This window comes from Malaclemys terrapin, chromosome 7 (genome assembly GCF_027887155.1).
Source record: "Malaclemys terrapin pileata isolate rMalTer1 chromosome 7, rMalTer1.hap1, whole genome shotgun sequence".
In the NCBI taxonomy this organism is placed as follows: Eukaryota; Metazoa; Chordata; order Testudines; family Emydidae; genus Malaclemys; species Malaclemys terrapin.
In genome coordinates this window covers 53,590,534-53,606,793 of record NC_071511.1, presented here as the reverse complement: position 1 = coordinate 53,606,793, position 16,260 = coordinate 53,590,534, and the positions used below count along the sequence as shown (strand labels likewise).

The 16,260-nt window shown below is 49.8% G+C and overlaps 1 protein-coding gene across 3 annotated transcripts in view; it reads left to right on the top strand.

Annotated features, from left to right (window-relative positions):
* Nucleotides 1-15,821, top strand: part of LOC128840104 (zinc finger protein 773-like) — a 47,274-nt gene extending 31,453 nt beyond the window's left edge. For 2 of the 3 annotated variants that reach the window (XM_054033629.1, XM_054033630.1), the window contains exon 4: nt 12,001-15,821. In XM_054033629.1, coding sequence (XP_053889604.1) covers nt 12,001-12,704 — 704 coding nt within the window. In that variant the 3' untranslated portion in view covers nt 12,705-15,821. The remainder of the gene's footprint in view (nt 1-12,000) is intronic. The other variant, XM_054033631.1, reaches the window with a different exon arrangement.
* Nucleotides 15,822-16,260: the final 439 nt, after the last annotated feature.

The following is a 16,260-nucleotide window of genomic DNA, read 5'->3' as shown; positions in this document are numbered from 1 at the left end:
AAAACTACAGTACCCACCTGGGGAATTGAAGAAACAGATTGACAGAGCCAGAAGAGTACCCAGAAGTCACCTACTACACACAGGCCCAACAAAGAAAGTAACAGAACGCCACTAGCCATCACCTACAGCCCCCAACTAAAACCTCTCCAGCGCATCATCAAGGATCTACAACCTATCCCTCACTCTCACAGACCTTGGGAGACAGGCCAGTCCTTGCTTACGGACAGCCCCCCAATCAGAAGCAAATACTTACCACACGACAAAAATACTAACCCAGGAACCAATCCCTGCAACAAATCCCATTGCCAACTCTGTCTGCATATCTATTCAAGGGACACCATCATAGGACCTAACCACATCAGCCACACCATCAGGGGCTCATTCACCTGCACATCTACCAATGTGATATATGCCATCATGTGCCAGCAATGCCCCTCTGCCATGTACATTGGCCAACTGAACAAAAGAATAAATGGACACAAATCAGACATCAAGAATTGTAATATTCAAAAACCAGTAGGAGAGCACTTGACTCTCCCTGGAATGCAACAACAGACTTAAAAGTGGCCATTCTTCAGCAAAAAAACTTCATAAACAGACTTCAACGAGAAACTGCAGAACTGCAATTAATTTGCAACCTTGACACGATCAAATTAGGCCTGAATAAAGACTGGAAGTGGCTGGGTCACTCCAAAAAGTAATTTTCCCTCTGTTAATACTCACACCTTCTTGTCAGCTGTTGGGAATGGGCGATATCCACCCTGATTGAATTGGCCCCGTTAGCACTGACCCTCCACTTGGTAAGGCAACTCCCATCTTTTCAAGTGCTGTAATATATATAGCTGCCTACTGTATTTTCCACTCCATGCATCTGATGAAGTGGGTTTTAGTCCACAAAAGCTTATGCCCAAATAAATTTGTTAGTCTCTGAGGTGCCACCAGGACTCCTCATTGTTTTTGTTTGCCTGTAGTGTCCAGCCCGCTCCTGGAACTCTCGCAGAAGTTACTAATTTCACTGCTCTTCTGAGGAGACAGTAAACAGCAACTCATTAATTTAACCTGGGTTTGACACTCTTATTGTCTAGCGCTGTGTTAGTTTATATTAAAAGTAAAGCACATTTATTAATCAAAAAGGCATAGATTTAAGTGATATCAAGTATAATAAATAAAGATAGAAAGGGTGACAGGGAAACAAAAGCAAATATACCCTCCTAAGACTAAAACCTGATTTAACCAACTAGAGTCTTTTGGTCAAAAAGGAGTCTTTCTCAGCAAGTCTCTCTTCCAGCAATGGCTTACAGGCTCCTCTGGCCTTGATCCTTTACAGAGTTCAAAGTGCTCAGTTTCGATGTCTCTTTAACTAAAAGGATCATTCAGAGGTTCTCTGACCATTCCTTTATAGTCCAGTAAACCTTTGATGTGTATTCTTCTGAAATGTATCCCTCCATGCCCCCTTTTCTCCTGCGGGGAAGAGACGTGATGTGGTCTGGCGAAGGCTTCATGCTGGTTCCTCCCTCCGGTGATACTGAGTGGTTATCTCCTTCCCTTGCTAGCTTGGTGGCTTTGTTTACCTTTTCTGTAAATGGATTTCAAGTGTCTCTCAAGTTACCTTGGAGACACATGCAAACAGGTGAAACCACATTCCTTTGTCTAGGGTGGGTACCTTACGTTCTGCCTGGCACACAATTGAGAACCTAATTCCACCATGTTTGTAATTTTGCATGTCACCCATGTGGTTAGATGTTGATAGATGTTTGGCTGCGTGTGTGTTCCCAATGCGTGCCGCCCCAGCCTTGCGCAGACAGCTGGCATAGCAGACCTCAAGCAAACTACCCAATGACCACAAGATCCGTTAAGGGACGAAGGCACCCGGCCAGGTTTATTGTCGATGAAGCACTGTACTAGTATCCCGCAGACTCTACTGGACCACTAATACGTGAATGCCCATAACAATGGACCAGCTCAGTGAATGGCAGGACTTTCCGTTCCTCCCTAGGCCAGACAAAGATACTCCCTCTGAGATGCATCTTTATACCCCAATACAAGCAAGTAAGTACTGCCCCTCTGACATAGTTACTGTGGTTACTGCCCCCTGATGTGGCTAGTTATCACTTATTACCTTATACGTGTTGGTTTGATCAAAACAGCTCTATTACGTACTGTCATCCTGACCTTATCTTTTAAGAGGGGTCACTGTGTTCCTCTTATCCTTGGGTAATGTTTTTGTACCATCCTTGATATTGGGATGTTCTGGTACCACTTGATATCTGGATGTGTTTGCATGAGTACTCTGTACTTCTTAGGAATGTGTATTTCTGCAGTATCAGCCCTGTTCTTGCCAGATTCTGTGAGCAGGTCCTGCCTCATACCAGGCCTCTGATGCAAGGGCTTATGTCTCAGGCTCTCTTCCTACTACAACCCATACATGCCTCCCCCCACCCCCCACAATAGTATTAATGATCAGTGAGTTCTGAGTTCTTCATCAAGTGCTTGCTCATGTCCATTCAACTTAGTGTGTGTGCTCACCACGTGCACTGGTGCCAGAAGTTTTTCCCTCAACAGTATCCATAGTGGACCGGCTCCGCACCCCCTGCAGTGGCCCGTACATGCCGAGGAATATATGGCGCCATCGGCTCCCGCCACCTTCAATTCCTTCTTGCTGCCAGTGATGGTACTGGAACTGTTGCTGCTTCAGCTAGTGCTGTTGCTGCTCATTCGTACAAACTAGTTAATTCTTGTATTATAGTGCATACAGTTTTCTGTTAGTGTTTGTAAATCCCTTAGTTATAGTTAGGGACTTCATAGGTCCCGAACAAGACTTTGCCTCAGGACGAGGCATGCCCCAGTCCCCAGGCTTTAAGCCCTGTGATCGCTGCAAGAAGCCCATGCCCATTAGTGATCCACACAGCAGTTGTCTGCGTTGCTTGGGTGAAGGGCACATTAGTGAAAAGTGCAAAATTTGCAAGTCCTTCAAGCCAAGAACTAAGAAGGAACACGATATTTGTTTAAGAGTGTTCCTTATGGAGTCGGCCCTCATCCCAGCACTGAAGCTCCGACTTGGTGCCGAGCACTGTGACCTCGGTATGCAGCGCCCCACCAGGACCGGTACTGGCACCGGTCCCCATCTGTGGCTCCGACCAAGAAGCCCAAGAAGACAGTGCTAGGTCTGTCTCCAACCTCCTGCAAGGGGAAGGATAAGACTCGGTGCGAGCAAGGTCCCATGCCGGGCAACTCTTCACCCCCATCGGGATCTCAGGCCCAAGCTCAGCCCGCTCCCTGCCGCCTTCCCTGGATAGTGGAAGAAGTCTCCATCAACTCCAGATACCGTCCATGCCAGAGGCCCTGCAGGCGGCACAGGAGATAAGGTCCCTCCTAGTGCCACCCACACTGGCTCCTGTGGTTACCTGGTCACAGGGTAAACCCACGTTCGGACCACTTCAGTCCCCACCTCAGCACCACCGTTCCTCGTCATGGGGGACGTCCTACCAGCGCTTGCCCTCCCGTAGCCGCCATGCCTCTGATTGTGAAAGGCAGACGCACTGCAGCCCCATTGGGTCCCCAGACCTTGGGCATGGGTAGAGAGGCTCAAGACCCAGCTCACCGGCTACTGGGTGCAGACATTTGGAGGCATGCACCCACCCACCCCGGCAGGAGTACCGGTCCCGGCACCCAGTATGTCCATACCGTGGTACCACTCCAGGGCCCCGTCGAGGGATGAATGTTACCATTCCTTGGACCATCGTTGATCCCCTAGGAGGGCATCACTGCATGCAGGTGCTTTCTGGCACCAGGCCCATTCTGACTCCCGGTCCCACTCCTCATCCCGGTACCATTCGTCAACCGCGAGACATAGATTGCTGGCTTCAAGCTGTCACGGATCCGTCAAGCACCACCAGTCCCTAAGATCCTGTGATGGGTTGGATCACAGAAACCCCCTTGGGAACTGCCAACTGATGTGCCAATACTACTTCTGCCCCTGCCTTCTCTGCCCTGCCAGCTTGGGACTCCAGCACCCTGTCTTGTTGAGCCAGACACGCCAGTCTGCTCCAGCACAGACCCAGGGTCTGAACCACGTGCCCCAAAGCTGCAGACTTAACTGAAAGCCACTTAAGAAGTGTTCCTGTCTTTAACACTCAGATGCTCCCAATGGGGGCCAAACCCCAAATAAATCTGTTTTACCCTATATAAAGCTTATACAGGGTAAACTCATAAATTGTTCACCCTCTGTAACACTGATAGAGAGATATGCACAGCTGTTCCCCCCCACGCCCCAAGTATTAATACATACTCTGGGTTAATTAATAAGTAAAAAGTGATTTTTATTAAATACGGAAAGTAGGCTTTGAGTGGTTCCAACTAATAACAGACAGAACGAAGTGAATTACCAACCAAGTAAAATAAAATAAAACACGCAAATCTAAGCCTAATACAGTAATAAAACTGAATACAGATAAAATCTCACCCTCAGGGATGTTTCACAGACTGGACACCTTCCTAGTCTGGGCACAATTCTTTCCCCTGTTACAGCCCTTGTTCCAGCTCAGGTGGTAGCTAGGGGATTTCTCATGATGGCTCCTCCTTTGTTCTCTTCCACCGACTTATATATCTTTTGCATAAGGCGGGAATCCTTTGTCCCTCTCTGGGTTCCCACCCCCTCCTTCTCAATGGAAAAGCACCAGATTAAAGATGGATTCCAGTTCAGGTGACATGATCTATAAGACTTCATTACCCACTTGACAGCACACACATATACAGGAAGACTTACAAGTAAAACAGAGCCATCTACAGTCAGTTGTCCTGGTTGATGGGAGCCATCAAGATTCCAAACCACCATTAATGGCCCACACTTTGCATAATTACACTAGGCCCTCAGAGTTATATTTCATATTTCTAGTTTCAGATACAAGAGTGATACATTTATTCAAATAGGATGACCACTCTCAGTAGATTATAAGCTTTGTAATGATACCTTACAAGAGACCTTTTGCATGAAGCATATTTTAGTTACATTATATTCACATTCATCAGGATACTTTCATAAAATCATATAGAGTGTAACGTCACATCCTCCTCCTGAACTTACTGCCGGAGACTTGGACACTGACTATGGCGGAGGCAGTATACCTAAAATTCCTCTTTGGGCTCCCCTCTGGGGCAGACACTCCTGTGTCCCCCAAAAGGGAAAGAGACCCTGATCCAGCTGTGGGCTCACAGCTACCAGCTATGACAGACCTTTCACTGGCCAGCAAAATCCCCGCCCGCCCCTTCACTCAGGTTGGGCTTGCTTCCAGCTACAAAGTCCTTGAGGTCTGTTCCCACCGCAGCAGTCACCAGGACCCCAACTTCCAGCTCCAGGATACACGTCTCTGTGCACCTCTTCCACTCCATTACAGCCAGTTCGTGCTTCTGGGTCTCAATTTGCTTTGTCTTTTAAGTCCAGGGTTTGCGGGTGGGCAGCCTTTTCTTTTTCCAGAGCAGCCTTTTCCTGGGCAAATTGCACATACATTTCCATTTGTTTTCTCTTTAGACCGTCACTCGATGAGCTGGGATACCACAGAGAACCCCTTCCTGCCAGAACAGGCACCCCTCCACTCCTGTCTTGCTAAGTTAGACACTCCAGTCAGCACAGACACAGGGGTTGGGCCACACCTGTCTGCAGTTCACTGAAACTGAGATGCACTCAGCTCAGGGGCGTCTTAGCTTGTATGTTCTCAGCCCTGCCCGCAACCAGTTCAAGCCACGGCAGCCTCAGGACCAGGGGAGCCACCCCCGCCAGGAGCCTCCCCATAAGAAATCCAGAGACTACAAAAAGCGTCCTAGCCAACAGCCTTCACAGGCTTCTCAGTCGAGCTCGACCTGCAATAAGCAGGCGGGCAAGCGCTCGTTTTGAGGGTATACCCAAGGGCAACCTACCGGACTGTTCCCAGGATCCTTCCTCCCTCCCCTATTTTTACCAACCAGCTTTCTCCTTTCCTCCCTGCATGGGCATCTATAACATCAGACTGATGGGTCCTCAGTACGGTGGCATGGGGTTACATCCTTTAGTTGCTTTCTACCCCTCCTTTCCCACCCCCCACTTCCCCGTCCCTCTTCAGGGACCCTTCTCACGAGGGGTTACTGCAGCTAGGTGCGGTGGAGGTTGTTTGTCCAGAGTACAGGAACAAGGGGTTCTATTCCCATTACTTTTAATCCCAAAGGCCAAAGGCGGTCTGCAGCGTATCCGGGACCTGCGAGACTTGAACCACTTCCTAACGAAGCTGAGGTTCCGCACTGTCTCCCTGGCCTCCATCATCCCTTCCCTGGATCCGGGAGACTGGTACGCTGCCCTCGATCTGAAAGATGCGTACTTCCACATCGTCATCTTCGAGGGACACAGCTGCTTCCTCTGGTTTACAGTAAGTCCCAACCACTATCAGTTTGTGGTCCTCCCATTTGGCCTAGCGACAGCACCGCAGGTATTTACCAAGTGCATGTCGGTAGTGGCGGCTTACCTCAGACGTCAGGGTGTCCAGATCTACCCATACCTCGACAACTGCCTGGTCAAGGGCAGCTCCAGGTCCAAAGGCATGTCACAATGCTCTTAGCCACTTGCAATCGCCTCAGCCTGTTGGTAAATGACAAAAAATCCCCATTAGTTTTGCTACAGAGGATAGAGTTCATCGGAGCAATGCTTGACTCATCCTCCGCCAAAGCATTCCTGCCATTGGAGAGATTCAGGTCATTGCCGGACCTCATCGCGGAAGTCTCCGCGTTTCCCCTGACCACGGCCAGGGTTTGTCTGCGCCTCCTAGGTCACATGGCACCATGTACATATGCGGTGCACCATGCCAGGCTCCGGATGCGACCCCTGCAGCAATGGCTGGTGATGGTCTACTCCCAGTATAGGGACCACCTGGAAAAGGTCGTTACCATCCCCGCAACACTTACCTCGCTGCGATGGTGGACTGACCCCAGGAAAGTCCTGGAAGGAATTGCCTTCGTCGGCACTCCTCACTCAGTCGAGTTGGTTTCAGATGTCTCAGACCTCGGATGGGGAGCGCACCTTGGCACCCTCCAGATTCAAGGTATGTGGTCCCCAGAGGAAACAACGCGACACACAAACGTCAAAGAGCTCAGGGCGGTGCACAGAGCGTGCACAATCTTCCTACCTCACCTGTCAGGCAGAGTGGTCAGTCTTGATGGACAACAGAACCTTGATGTTCTACATCAACAGACAAGGGATGGCGCGATCCTCGGCCCTCTGCCAAGAGGCACTCCATCTTTGGGACCTCTGCATTGACTACGGAATCTATCTAGAAGCGTGTCACCTTCTGGGGGCCAGGAACACGCTAGCAGATCACCTAAGAGGGACTTTTCCTCTCACCATGAGTGGCTGCTCCACCCGGAGGTAGCCGATACAATCTTCCAGAGGTGGGGACCTCCCCAAGTGTATTTGTTTGCCACCAGGCAGAACAGGAGGTGCCACAGGTTTTGCTCCAGACGGGGTCTGGGTAAGGGCTCCCTCTCCGATGCCTTCTTCCTGGTGTGGGCAGGAAGCCTGATGTACGCATTTCCTCCAATTCCACTCATCAGCAAATTCCTAGCGAAAATCAAGAGAGACAAGGCTCAGATTATCATGCTCCCCCAGTGTGGCCTCACCAGCACTGGTTTGGGACATTATTGAGCCTGTCAGCGATCCCTCCGTGGCCCCTGCCGAACCTATTGGACCTGCTGTCACAGGATCATGGTTGACTCTTGCACCCCAACCTTGCATCCCTCCACTTCATGGCGTGGATGTTGCGTGGCTGAACCCTGAGGAACGGGCCTGTTTAGATGGGGACCAGAAGGTCCTCTTCGAGAGTAGAAAGCCCTCGACTAGGCGGACCTACCTGGCAAAGTGGACGAGGTTCTGCTGGGCAGCTGAACGGGGCATCTCCCCTTTGCATTCTTTGGTGCAGTTGATCTTAGACTGCCTGCTTCATTTGAGGAACCAGGGCCTGGCGCACTCCTCTATCAAGGTACTTGTGGCAGCCATTTCCGCCTTTCATCCGCCACTCCAGTGGCAGAAGGTGTTCTCCCATGATATAACGGTTAGGTTCCTCAGCGGTCTTGAGAGACTTTTTCCTCAAGTTTGGTCCCCGGCCCCTCAGTGGGATCTCAACTTGGTTCTGTCCAGGCTCGCAGGTCCGCCCTTTGAGCCTTTGACCTCGTGCTCCCTGTCTCACCTATCATGGAAGGGAGCTTTTCTGGCGGCGGTGACATCAGTGAGGCGAGTCTCCGAGCCGCGAGCCCTGACCTCAGAACCGCCATACACAGTCTTCTGTAAGGACAAGGTTCAGCTCCGGGCCCACCCGGCCTACCTTCCCAAGGTGGTATCTAGTTTCCACATGAGCCAGGACTTCCGGTCTTCTGCCCTGAGCTCCATGAGACTAGTGAAGAGAGGCACCTTCACACTTTGGGTGAAAGAAGGGCCCTGGCTTTCTACCTAGATAGGACACAGCCTTTCCGTAAGTCTGCTCAGCTTTTCATCTCTACAGCTGTTAGGATGAAGGGCCTCCGGGTGTCCACACAGAGGATTTCTAATTGGATCACCTCTTGCATTCAGACCTGCTACTAGTTAGTGGGAGTCCCTCTGCCGCCAATCGTCAGAGCCCACTGGACCAGAGCACAGGTATCTTCGGCAGCCTTCCTGGCACACTTCCCGATCCAGGACATCTGTGGAGCTGTGACGTGGTCCTCGGTGCACACGTTCATGGCCCACTACACCATCACTCAGCAGGCCAGGGACGACACTGGGTTCGGCAGAGCTGTGTTCCAATCTACACGTCCATGAACTCCTTACCCGCCTCCAGGGGTACTGCTGGGAGTCACCTAAGTTGAATGGACGTGAGCAAGCACTCGAAGAAGAAAAGACAGTTACCTTTCCGTAAATGGTGTTTTTTGAGATGTGTTGCTCATGTCCATTCCACACCCCACTGGAAACTCCAACCGTGGGGAAGGAAGGCAAGAAGGAACTGAGGGTCGGGGGAGCCAGCGGTGCCCTATATACATACACCATGTGCACACCACTCCAGGGGGTGCCGGAGCCAATTCCCTATGGATACCACTGAGGGAAAAACTTCCAGCACCGATGCATGTGGGGTGAGCACACACACCTAAGTTGAATGGGCATGAGCAACACATCTTGAAGAACATCAGTTACAGGTTTTTTTTTCAGGGATACATTACATGATGCCCTTGGGAAAATATCACACCAACAGTGTGCCAGATAGCACTGTGATGCTTTTAGGGTCACAGCTCTCCCTAGGCAAAGCTCAGAACCAGCACTCCAGCCTCACCCTCCTTGACCTGTCATCTGCATTTGACACCACTGACCAGGCTCCTCCTCTTGAAACCTTGTCTTCTCTTGTCGTCCTCTGGTTCCCCTCCTACCTCTTTAATCATCCTTCAGAATGCTCTAGGAGGATCCTCCTCACCCCAACTCATATCCATTCAGAATGGTGCTGGAGAAGAAACATCCATAAGGCTACCTCATTATCCTCAAACATGAATTGTGAAGAAAGGTTGAAAGAAATGGGCATGTTTAGTTTTGAGAAAAGAAGATTGAGAGAGGACCTGATAAGTCTTCAAAGATTTTAAGGGCTGTTAGAAAGAGAATGGTGGTTGTAGCGGGGTGGTCACGTGCTCCTGCCCTGAGGGGTTTAAGACAGCCCTGGGAGAGGGCTGTTGCAGGAGAAAGCAGCTACAAGGCTGATTGGGGAAGCAGCCGCAGCTGGGCCACATCCAATAGTGAGCTAGAGCCGGTTCACACTGGTTCCCGGGAACCAGTTGTTAAATTTAGAAGCCCTTTTAGAACCGGTTGTCCCGCGTGGGACAACTGGTTCTAAAAGGGCTTTTAAATTTAACAACCAGTAAAGCTCCGGCAGCTCCCCACCCTGCCCCTGGCCCCAGCTCACCTGAATGCTCCGCCCCACTTCTCTCCCCCCCCCCCCCCCCTGCTTCCCGCGCATCAGCTGTATGCGCGGGAAGCCTGGGAGGGCTGAGAAGCAAGCGGCGACTTCGCACTCAGGCCCAGGGAGACGGAGCATAGGTGAGCTGGGGGGGGCGAGGAGGGCCATGCGCCGCGGCAGGTAATCCCCTGCTCCCCCCCCCCCCCAGCTGCGCTACCCCGCACCTAGGAGCCAGAGGGACCTGCTGGATGCTTCCCGGGAGCCGCCCCAGGTAAGCACTGCCGGAACACCCCACCTCTCCCCTCGGCAGGTCCCTCTGGCTGTTAGGGGCGGGGCGGGGTGGGCACCCACTACTGTGGCCCACAAGACCTTCCTGCCCAGCCCCTGAGCTCCCGGCTGGGGAAGTTAGTCCCCGGCTGTTCCCCCTCCCCCACAGCTTCGGCTTGCCCCGCCGCCAGCGCATGCTCTGGGCAGCGGACTACGAGCTCAGCCTGACCTGGTGCTCCAGGCGCTGCGAGGCGGCCTGGCCTGGCCCGGCTCCAGCCGAGCGGCGCAGCTGTAGCGTCGCCAGCCATCTCCAGGCAGCGCCGTCAGGGAGCAGGGAGGGGGTGTTGGATAGAGGGCAGGGGAGTTCGGAGGTGGAGGGGGTGGATTGGGGTCGGGGCGGTCAGAGGGCAGGTAACGGGGGGATTGAATGGGGGGCAAGGATCCTGGGGGGACTGTCAGGAAAGGAGCAGGGGTTGGATGGGGCGGTGGGATGCAGTCAAGGGCAGGAGTTCCAGGGGCAGTCAGGGGACAGAGAGAAGGGGTGGTTGGATGGGGCAGGGATCCCAGGGGGCCATCAGGAATGAGAGGAGGAGTTGGATGGGGCGGCGGGGGGCAGTCAGGGAGCAGGGGTCCTGGGGCGGGTCAAGGAACGTGGGGGGTTGGATGGGGCAGGAGTCCCGGGGGGTGGGGGTAGGCCACGACCCCCTCATGGGGTGAGGAGGGAACCAGTTGTTAAGATTTTGACAGTTCATCACTGGCCATGCCCCAATCAGGCCTCAGCTGGCCCTATATAAGAGGTTGGGAGCCAGGAGCTCAGCAGACTCCCTCTAGCTTCTGAGAGGGAGGGACCTGGCTGCAGGGACCTGAGCAGAGTACCTGAGTAGAGCAGGGCTGGGGAAAGACAGAGGAGCTGGGAGCTCCAGCCTGGAAAGCCCCAGGCTGCGGCCTAGCAGAAGGCCAACGGGTATTGGGGGTTGCAGAGGGCAGCCCAGGGGTAGGCAAAGGCAGCAAGTCCAAACCCAACCTTGCCTGTGATGAGTGGCTTATACTGCAGTCTGCCCCAGGGCGCGGGGGCTAGACGATGACTGGCAGTAGCCTTATACTGAGGTGAGGTGGGGATAGTGGGTGGGGGTTCCCTGGGGAGGGGAGACCCTGAGACAGAGGGGTGTATAGCCAGGGGGCAGCACCCCAGATAACGGGGCACCGGGTCACAGGCCTGCAGAGGGCGGTCCTGAGGCTGGATGAGCTAATTCCCGGAAGAGACTAGCAGGAGGCGCCGCAGGGGTGAGTCCCACATTGCTACAATGGTCAATTGTTCTCCATGCCCACTGAAGATAGAACAATAAGTCAGCTTACTATGCAGCAAGGGAGATTTAGAAAAAACTTTCCAATCTGGGGTTAAAATAATAGGTGGTGTGTGTGTGACAGTGCGTATGACAAATGTCCCATGAATTCACCGAATTTCCCCTGTTTTCTTTCCCCAGAGCAGGGTTTCCCATTCCAAAGCTGGTCTGATCTCCCAGCTGGAATAAAGGGAAGAGCTATGGCCAGTCTACAGTGCTCAGGGCAGAGATCTGTCATGGCTTCCTTCCCATCCTGACTGATGCATGGCAGTGGCTCCTTCCCTGACCTCCCATTCTCCTGAGTATTTCGATGGCCGATCTGATATCCTTCTCTCTCCCCTATGGGGAGGAGTGTAGGGGAATGCAGTTCCTGATATTTTTCTGTCTTCACAGCACTTATTTTGGTTTCCTGTCCCCTTTTCCATCCCTGTTTTTGATGTTTCTCTCTCTCTGTCTCCCAGCAGGTGACTGGATGGTGAGTGAGAATCAGGAGCAGAATCCTCAACGGGCAGATGCTAAGCAAGTGGAACTGCACAGAGCATTATCACAAAGATCTAAAGGAACTGTGTCCAGGAGTCGTGAGCAGGGAAAAGTTTGTGAGAGTCAGCACAGGTCAAAGAGGCAGCAGGGAAACCAGCGAGGGGAGAAACTGAGTAAATCTACAAATAGTCCAGGAACTCACAAGCACCTCAAGGAAACCAGAGCCCAGCAAAGAATCCCCACAGGAGAGAAAAACAACACATGCACTGAGTGTGGGAAAAGCTTCAGTAGCCCCTCAAAGCTTATTAGGCATGAGAGAATCCACACAGGAGAAAGACCCTATACCTGTTCTGAGTGTGGGAAAAGCTTCAATGATATGTCCCCCCTTATTAGACATGAGAGGGTCCATATAGGAGAAAGACCTTATGAATGCTGTGAGTGTAGGAAAAGCTTCACTCAGAGTTCAGCACTTATTAGACATCATAGAATCCACACAGGAGAAAGACCATATGAATGCTCAGAATGTGGGAAAAATTTCAATGACAACTCACACCTTCTCAGACATGAGAGAATTCACTCGGGAAAAAGAGCCTATAAATGTTCAGTGTGTGGGAAAACCTTCACTTACCGCTCGGGCCTTATTACACATCAAAGGAAACAGACCATATGCATGCTGGGAGTGTAGGAAAATCTTCACTGATTGACCAAGGCTTATTTGTCTTCAGAGATTCCACACAGGAGAGAAACCCTATAAATGCTCAGGGTGTGGGAAGAGCTTTTATGTGTACTCACACCGTGTTGAGCATCTGAGGATCCACAAGAGTGATAAACACCATAAAAAACTTGCCTAGGGCTGACAAAATATGTTTTCTTTAATACTTTGGTTAATTCCCACATAGTGAACTCTAAGGTTATTTGCACCATTTGGTTCGCCATGGTCTGTCAGGTCCCCCAGACGAGTTACCTGCTTTTGCACACGTACAGTGGTTGAAGTTTTCAAATACATTTCTGCATAAAGTAACCTGACCGCCACCATTTTTCCTAGTTTAAAGAAACCTAGAGTATCACTTTTATACTATTCTTCCCACTGCAAAGTGATTGTTAGTCACCGAGTTCCCTCTTTGGGGACAGATTGTCTCATTCCCAGTTGTTCTCATGTTACCCTGGGTTGTGCAGAGCAGCATTCCTTTTTTGTATTGTTTTTCTCATTTAAAATATATTTAAATATAACCAAGAGTAGGGACAGGCAAAAGAATGTTGTTTCAGCTTCTGTTAGACCAGAAGGTGAGTCGGAGGTGTGAGTTCTCTCCTTCCCCAACACCCGAGTAGTGTCAGCTTCTGTCTGAGCCATGCAATGTTTATCTTCTCCACATTCTAATCCTCCACCTACCAAAGTGTCACATGATGCCGTATGCTCAACTCTGTGATTCAGAATTGTGCTTTGAAATCAGACTCAATAGTGCTGCAGATGAATGTGTCACACATCTGGAAGGGAAATTTGAATGGATCCCAAACAGAATGTGATCATTTTTAGTCTAAATCCCAGTTTTTTGTGTGTGTGTGTGTGTATGTGTTTTCTTTTCTTTTCTTTTTCTTTCTGTGTGATGTCCCAGCTCTGTGCAGGTAGCTGACCCAGTAGACATTGATAGAACTATGTAGAAAGAGCAGAGACTCGATTCGGTGGTGAAGGCGCTCGGCCAGGTTTATTGTTAATGAAGCACGGTCCTAGCACCCCATAGATCCTACAGATATGCTAACACATATATGCCCATTACAAGAGACCAGCTCAGTCAACAGCAGGACTTTCTGCTGCCCCTGTGGCTGGACGAGGGTTAAGGCGAGATAGCCCAACATTTATAAACTGAGACACAACTGGGATAAACAACTTACATACCATCTTACAAGTTTCATTACATTGCTTTGTTACCTCCCCTTGTTTCTGAGATCTTGGACAAAACATCCCCATTCATTATTTTGTCAAACCATCTCATCTTGTATTTGATTGGATGTATCTGTACTAGCTGGAATATATTTACATAAATATCAAGTATGTTGTTATGTTGCCAAGGCCAGGCCTCCTCTGGTTCACAGTTTTTGGTTGAGCCTCAGATCTTGCATGAGGCCCAGTGTGTCCAGGCACATGCTCATGCTCTTTCTCTCTCTCTCTCTCTCTCTCTCTCTCTCTCTACTACCCCAGGTACTAGCTAGGCCACTTCGGGACTTTTTCCTACTTGGTTGGAATTGTTTGCAGATGGGAAGGTTGGCTGCTTTTTCCCCATTATGATTGTTAATACTTTTGTAAATTACACGACTTAATAATAATGAGACAGTGCTCAGTGAAGTAGGTATCAGAGGAGAAGACAATGGAAGAATCATGTAACCTGCTCTGGAATTTTACTTTATATGAAACTGGAAGTGTCTTACACCTCTCTGAGATGTTTTTTTCCCCCTCTTTCCTGAAGGCCATTTGGTCACATAACTAGATAGTAGTTTTGTTTGATAAATTGTAGCTCAGATTTATTGGGAATTTTGAGACAAGCAACCATTTGCTAAAATAGTCATTTCTTACTTTGTTTTTCTTACTCCCCGTCCTTCCATGGTGGCGTGAAGTGCAGTTCAGTGAAGAGAATACTCCACTCTATTGGACCTGCTACGCAGGACTCATTAATATTTTTTAATCTCCAATCTGAGATGATGAACAACAGCAGATTCCAATAGTACAACTAACTGAAGTAACTGCATATGTTCACAGTGTTGTTCAATTGTGTAGGTCAATATTGTCAGATCCTCCAGGGACCGACTGAATTACGCAGTAAGTGACTTGAAACTAGGCAAAATGTCGGTCTTTGATTTCCAAAACAGTTATAATTCAGGTCTCACAGCAGGTTACCCATGAAGCTAATCTCCTAAATAGTCTTATTATTTGGAAAAGGATATCCCTAACTATGCAGATGTAAATAGAAATGGTGTGTTTGCTGAACTCATTCTTTGTATGTGCTGCAAATGTGGATAAAATGACATCTTTCTTGAAGCAGAAAAATAACGATTATGATAGATTTCAGAGTAGCAGCCATGTTAGTCTGTATCCGCAAAAAGAACAGGAGTACTTGTGGCACCTTAGAGACTAACAAATTTATTTCATGGGCTACAGAGAAATTACGTCTCTGGTAGCTTATAGAGATTCTGATCCAGGCCTGTACATAGTTCCTAATTTTTGACATGTGGCATCATATTAAAGAAAGAAATTAGGTATATGTCTGGGGAATCCATTCTTCACTAGCACTACTGAAATTGTGAGTGGTTTGATAAGGAATTCTAGTACAGAGAAGTGTAAATTTATCCTGCCCTAGGCCAAGAACTTGGCAAGAACGTAGAGAGAAATAGCAGCTGTCTAGTTGTTTGTTTTCACCCAGGAGAAGGAAGTTGTGGTTTAATATGGCACAGATAAAACTGTTTACAATGTCACTGTGTAGTTGAGTGGCACTGATTACAGCCCCAAAGGCTGCCATGGTGAGATTGGGAACAATTGTCCTTTATTATTTGGATCCAGTGTTTCATGAGGCAAAGTGAGAAAGAGCTGATGCCTTCAGAGGACATTCCTTCCCCATGGGTCCCAATCTGGCTGCCTTCCATGCTGTGCAAGTGGTGATAGCCAATGAGGGAATGAATGTGTCAGACTGCAGGATACATGAATTTTGAGTCCTGATTCTATGTGTTGGTTTCTTAGGCTATGTCTACAGTACAGAGTTTTGTTGTCAAAAGTTATGCCTCTTTTTAATTAAAGCACTTTAATTAAACCACTGTTGCGTGTCCACACTACGCTCCTTGTGTCGCTGAAGCGCATCCACACTAGCAGCTCTTGCATCGACACAGAGAGGAGCAACTGGCCACAGGGTGCTTTGGAAAGGGTTTGCAATGCTTCATGGGGCAGGTACAGCGTCACATGATGCAGGTTTCTCAATCCCATCTGTTTCATGGGCATCCTACTAGATTGCCAGCTGCTTTTCAACTGAAGGGGGGGTGGGGCAGAGGGAGGAGCGTGTGACAGGAAGTGTGTGTGGTGGGAAGAGAGACTGAGTGTGTGTTGTGGAAATGGGGGGGGAGGAAGTATGTATGTGAGAGACTCTGTGTGTGTGTGTGTGTGTGTGTGTGTGTGTGTGTGTTGGGGGAGAGTGGGTCGGCATGCTGTCTCTTTAAATTCAGATAGCAGTTAGAGCAGGGGTCTCAAACACGCGGCCCGC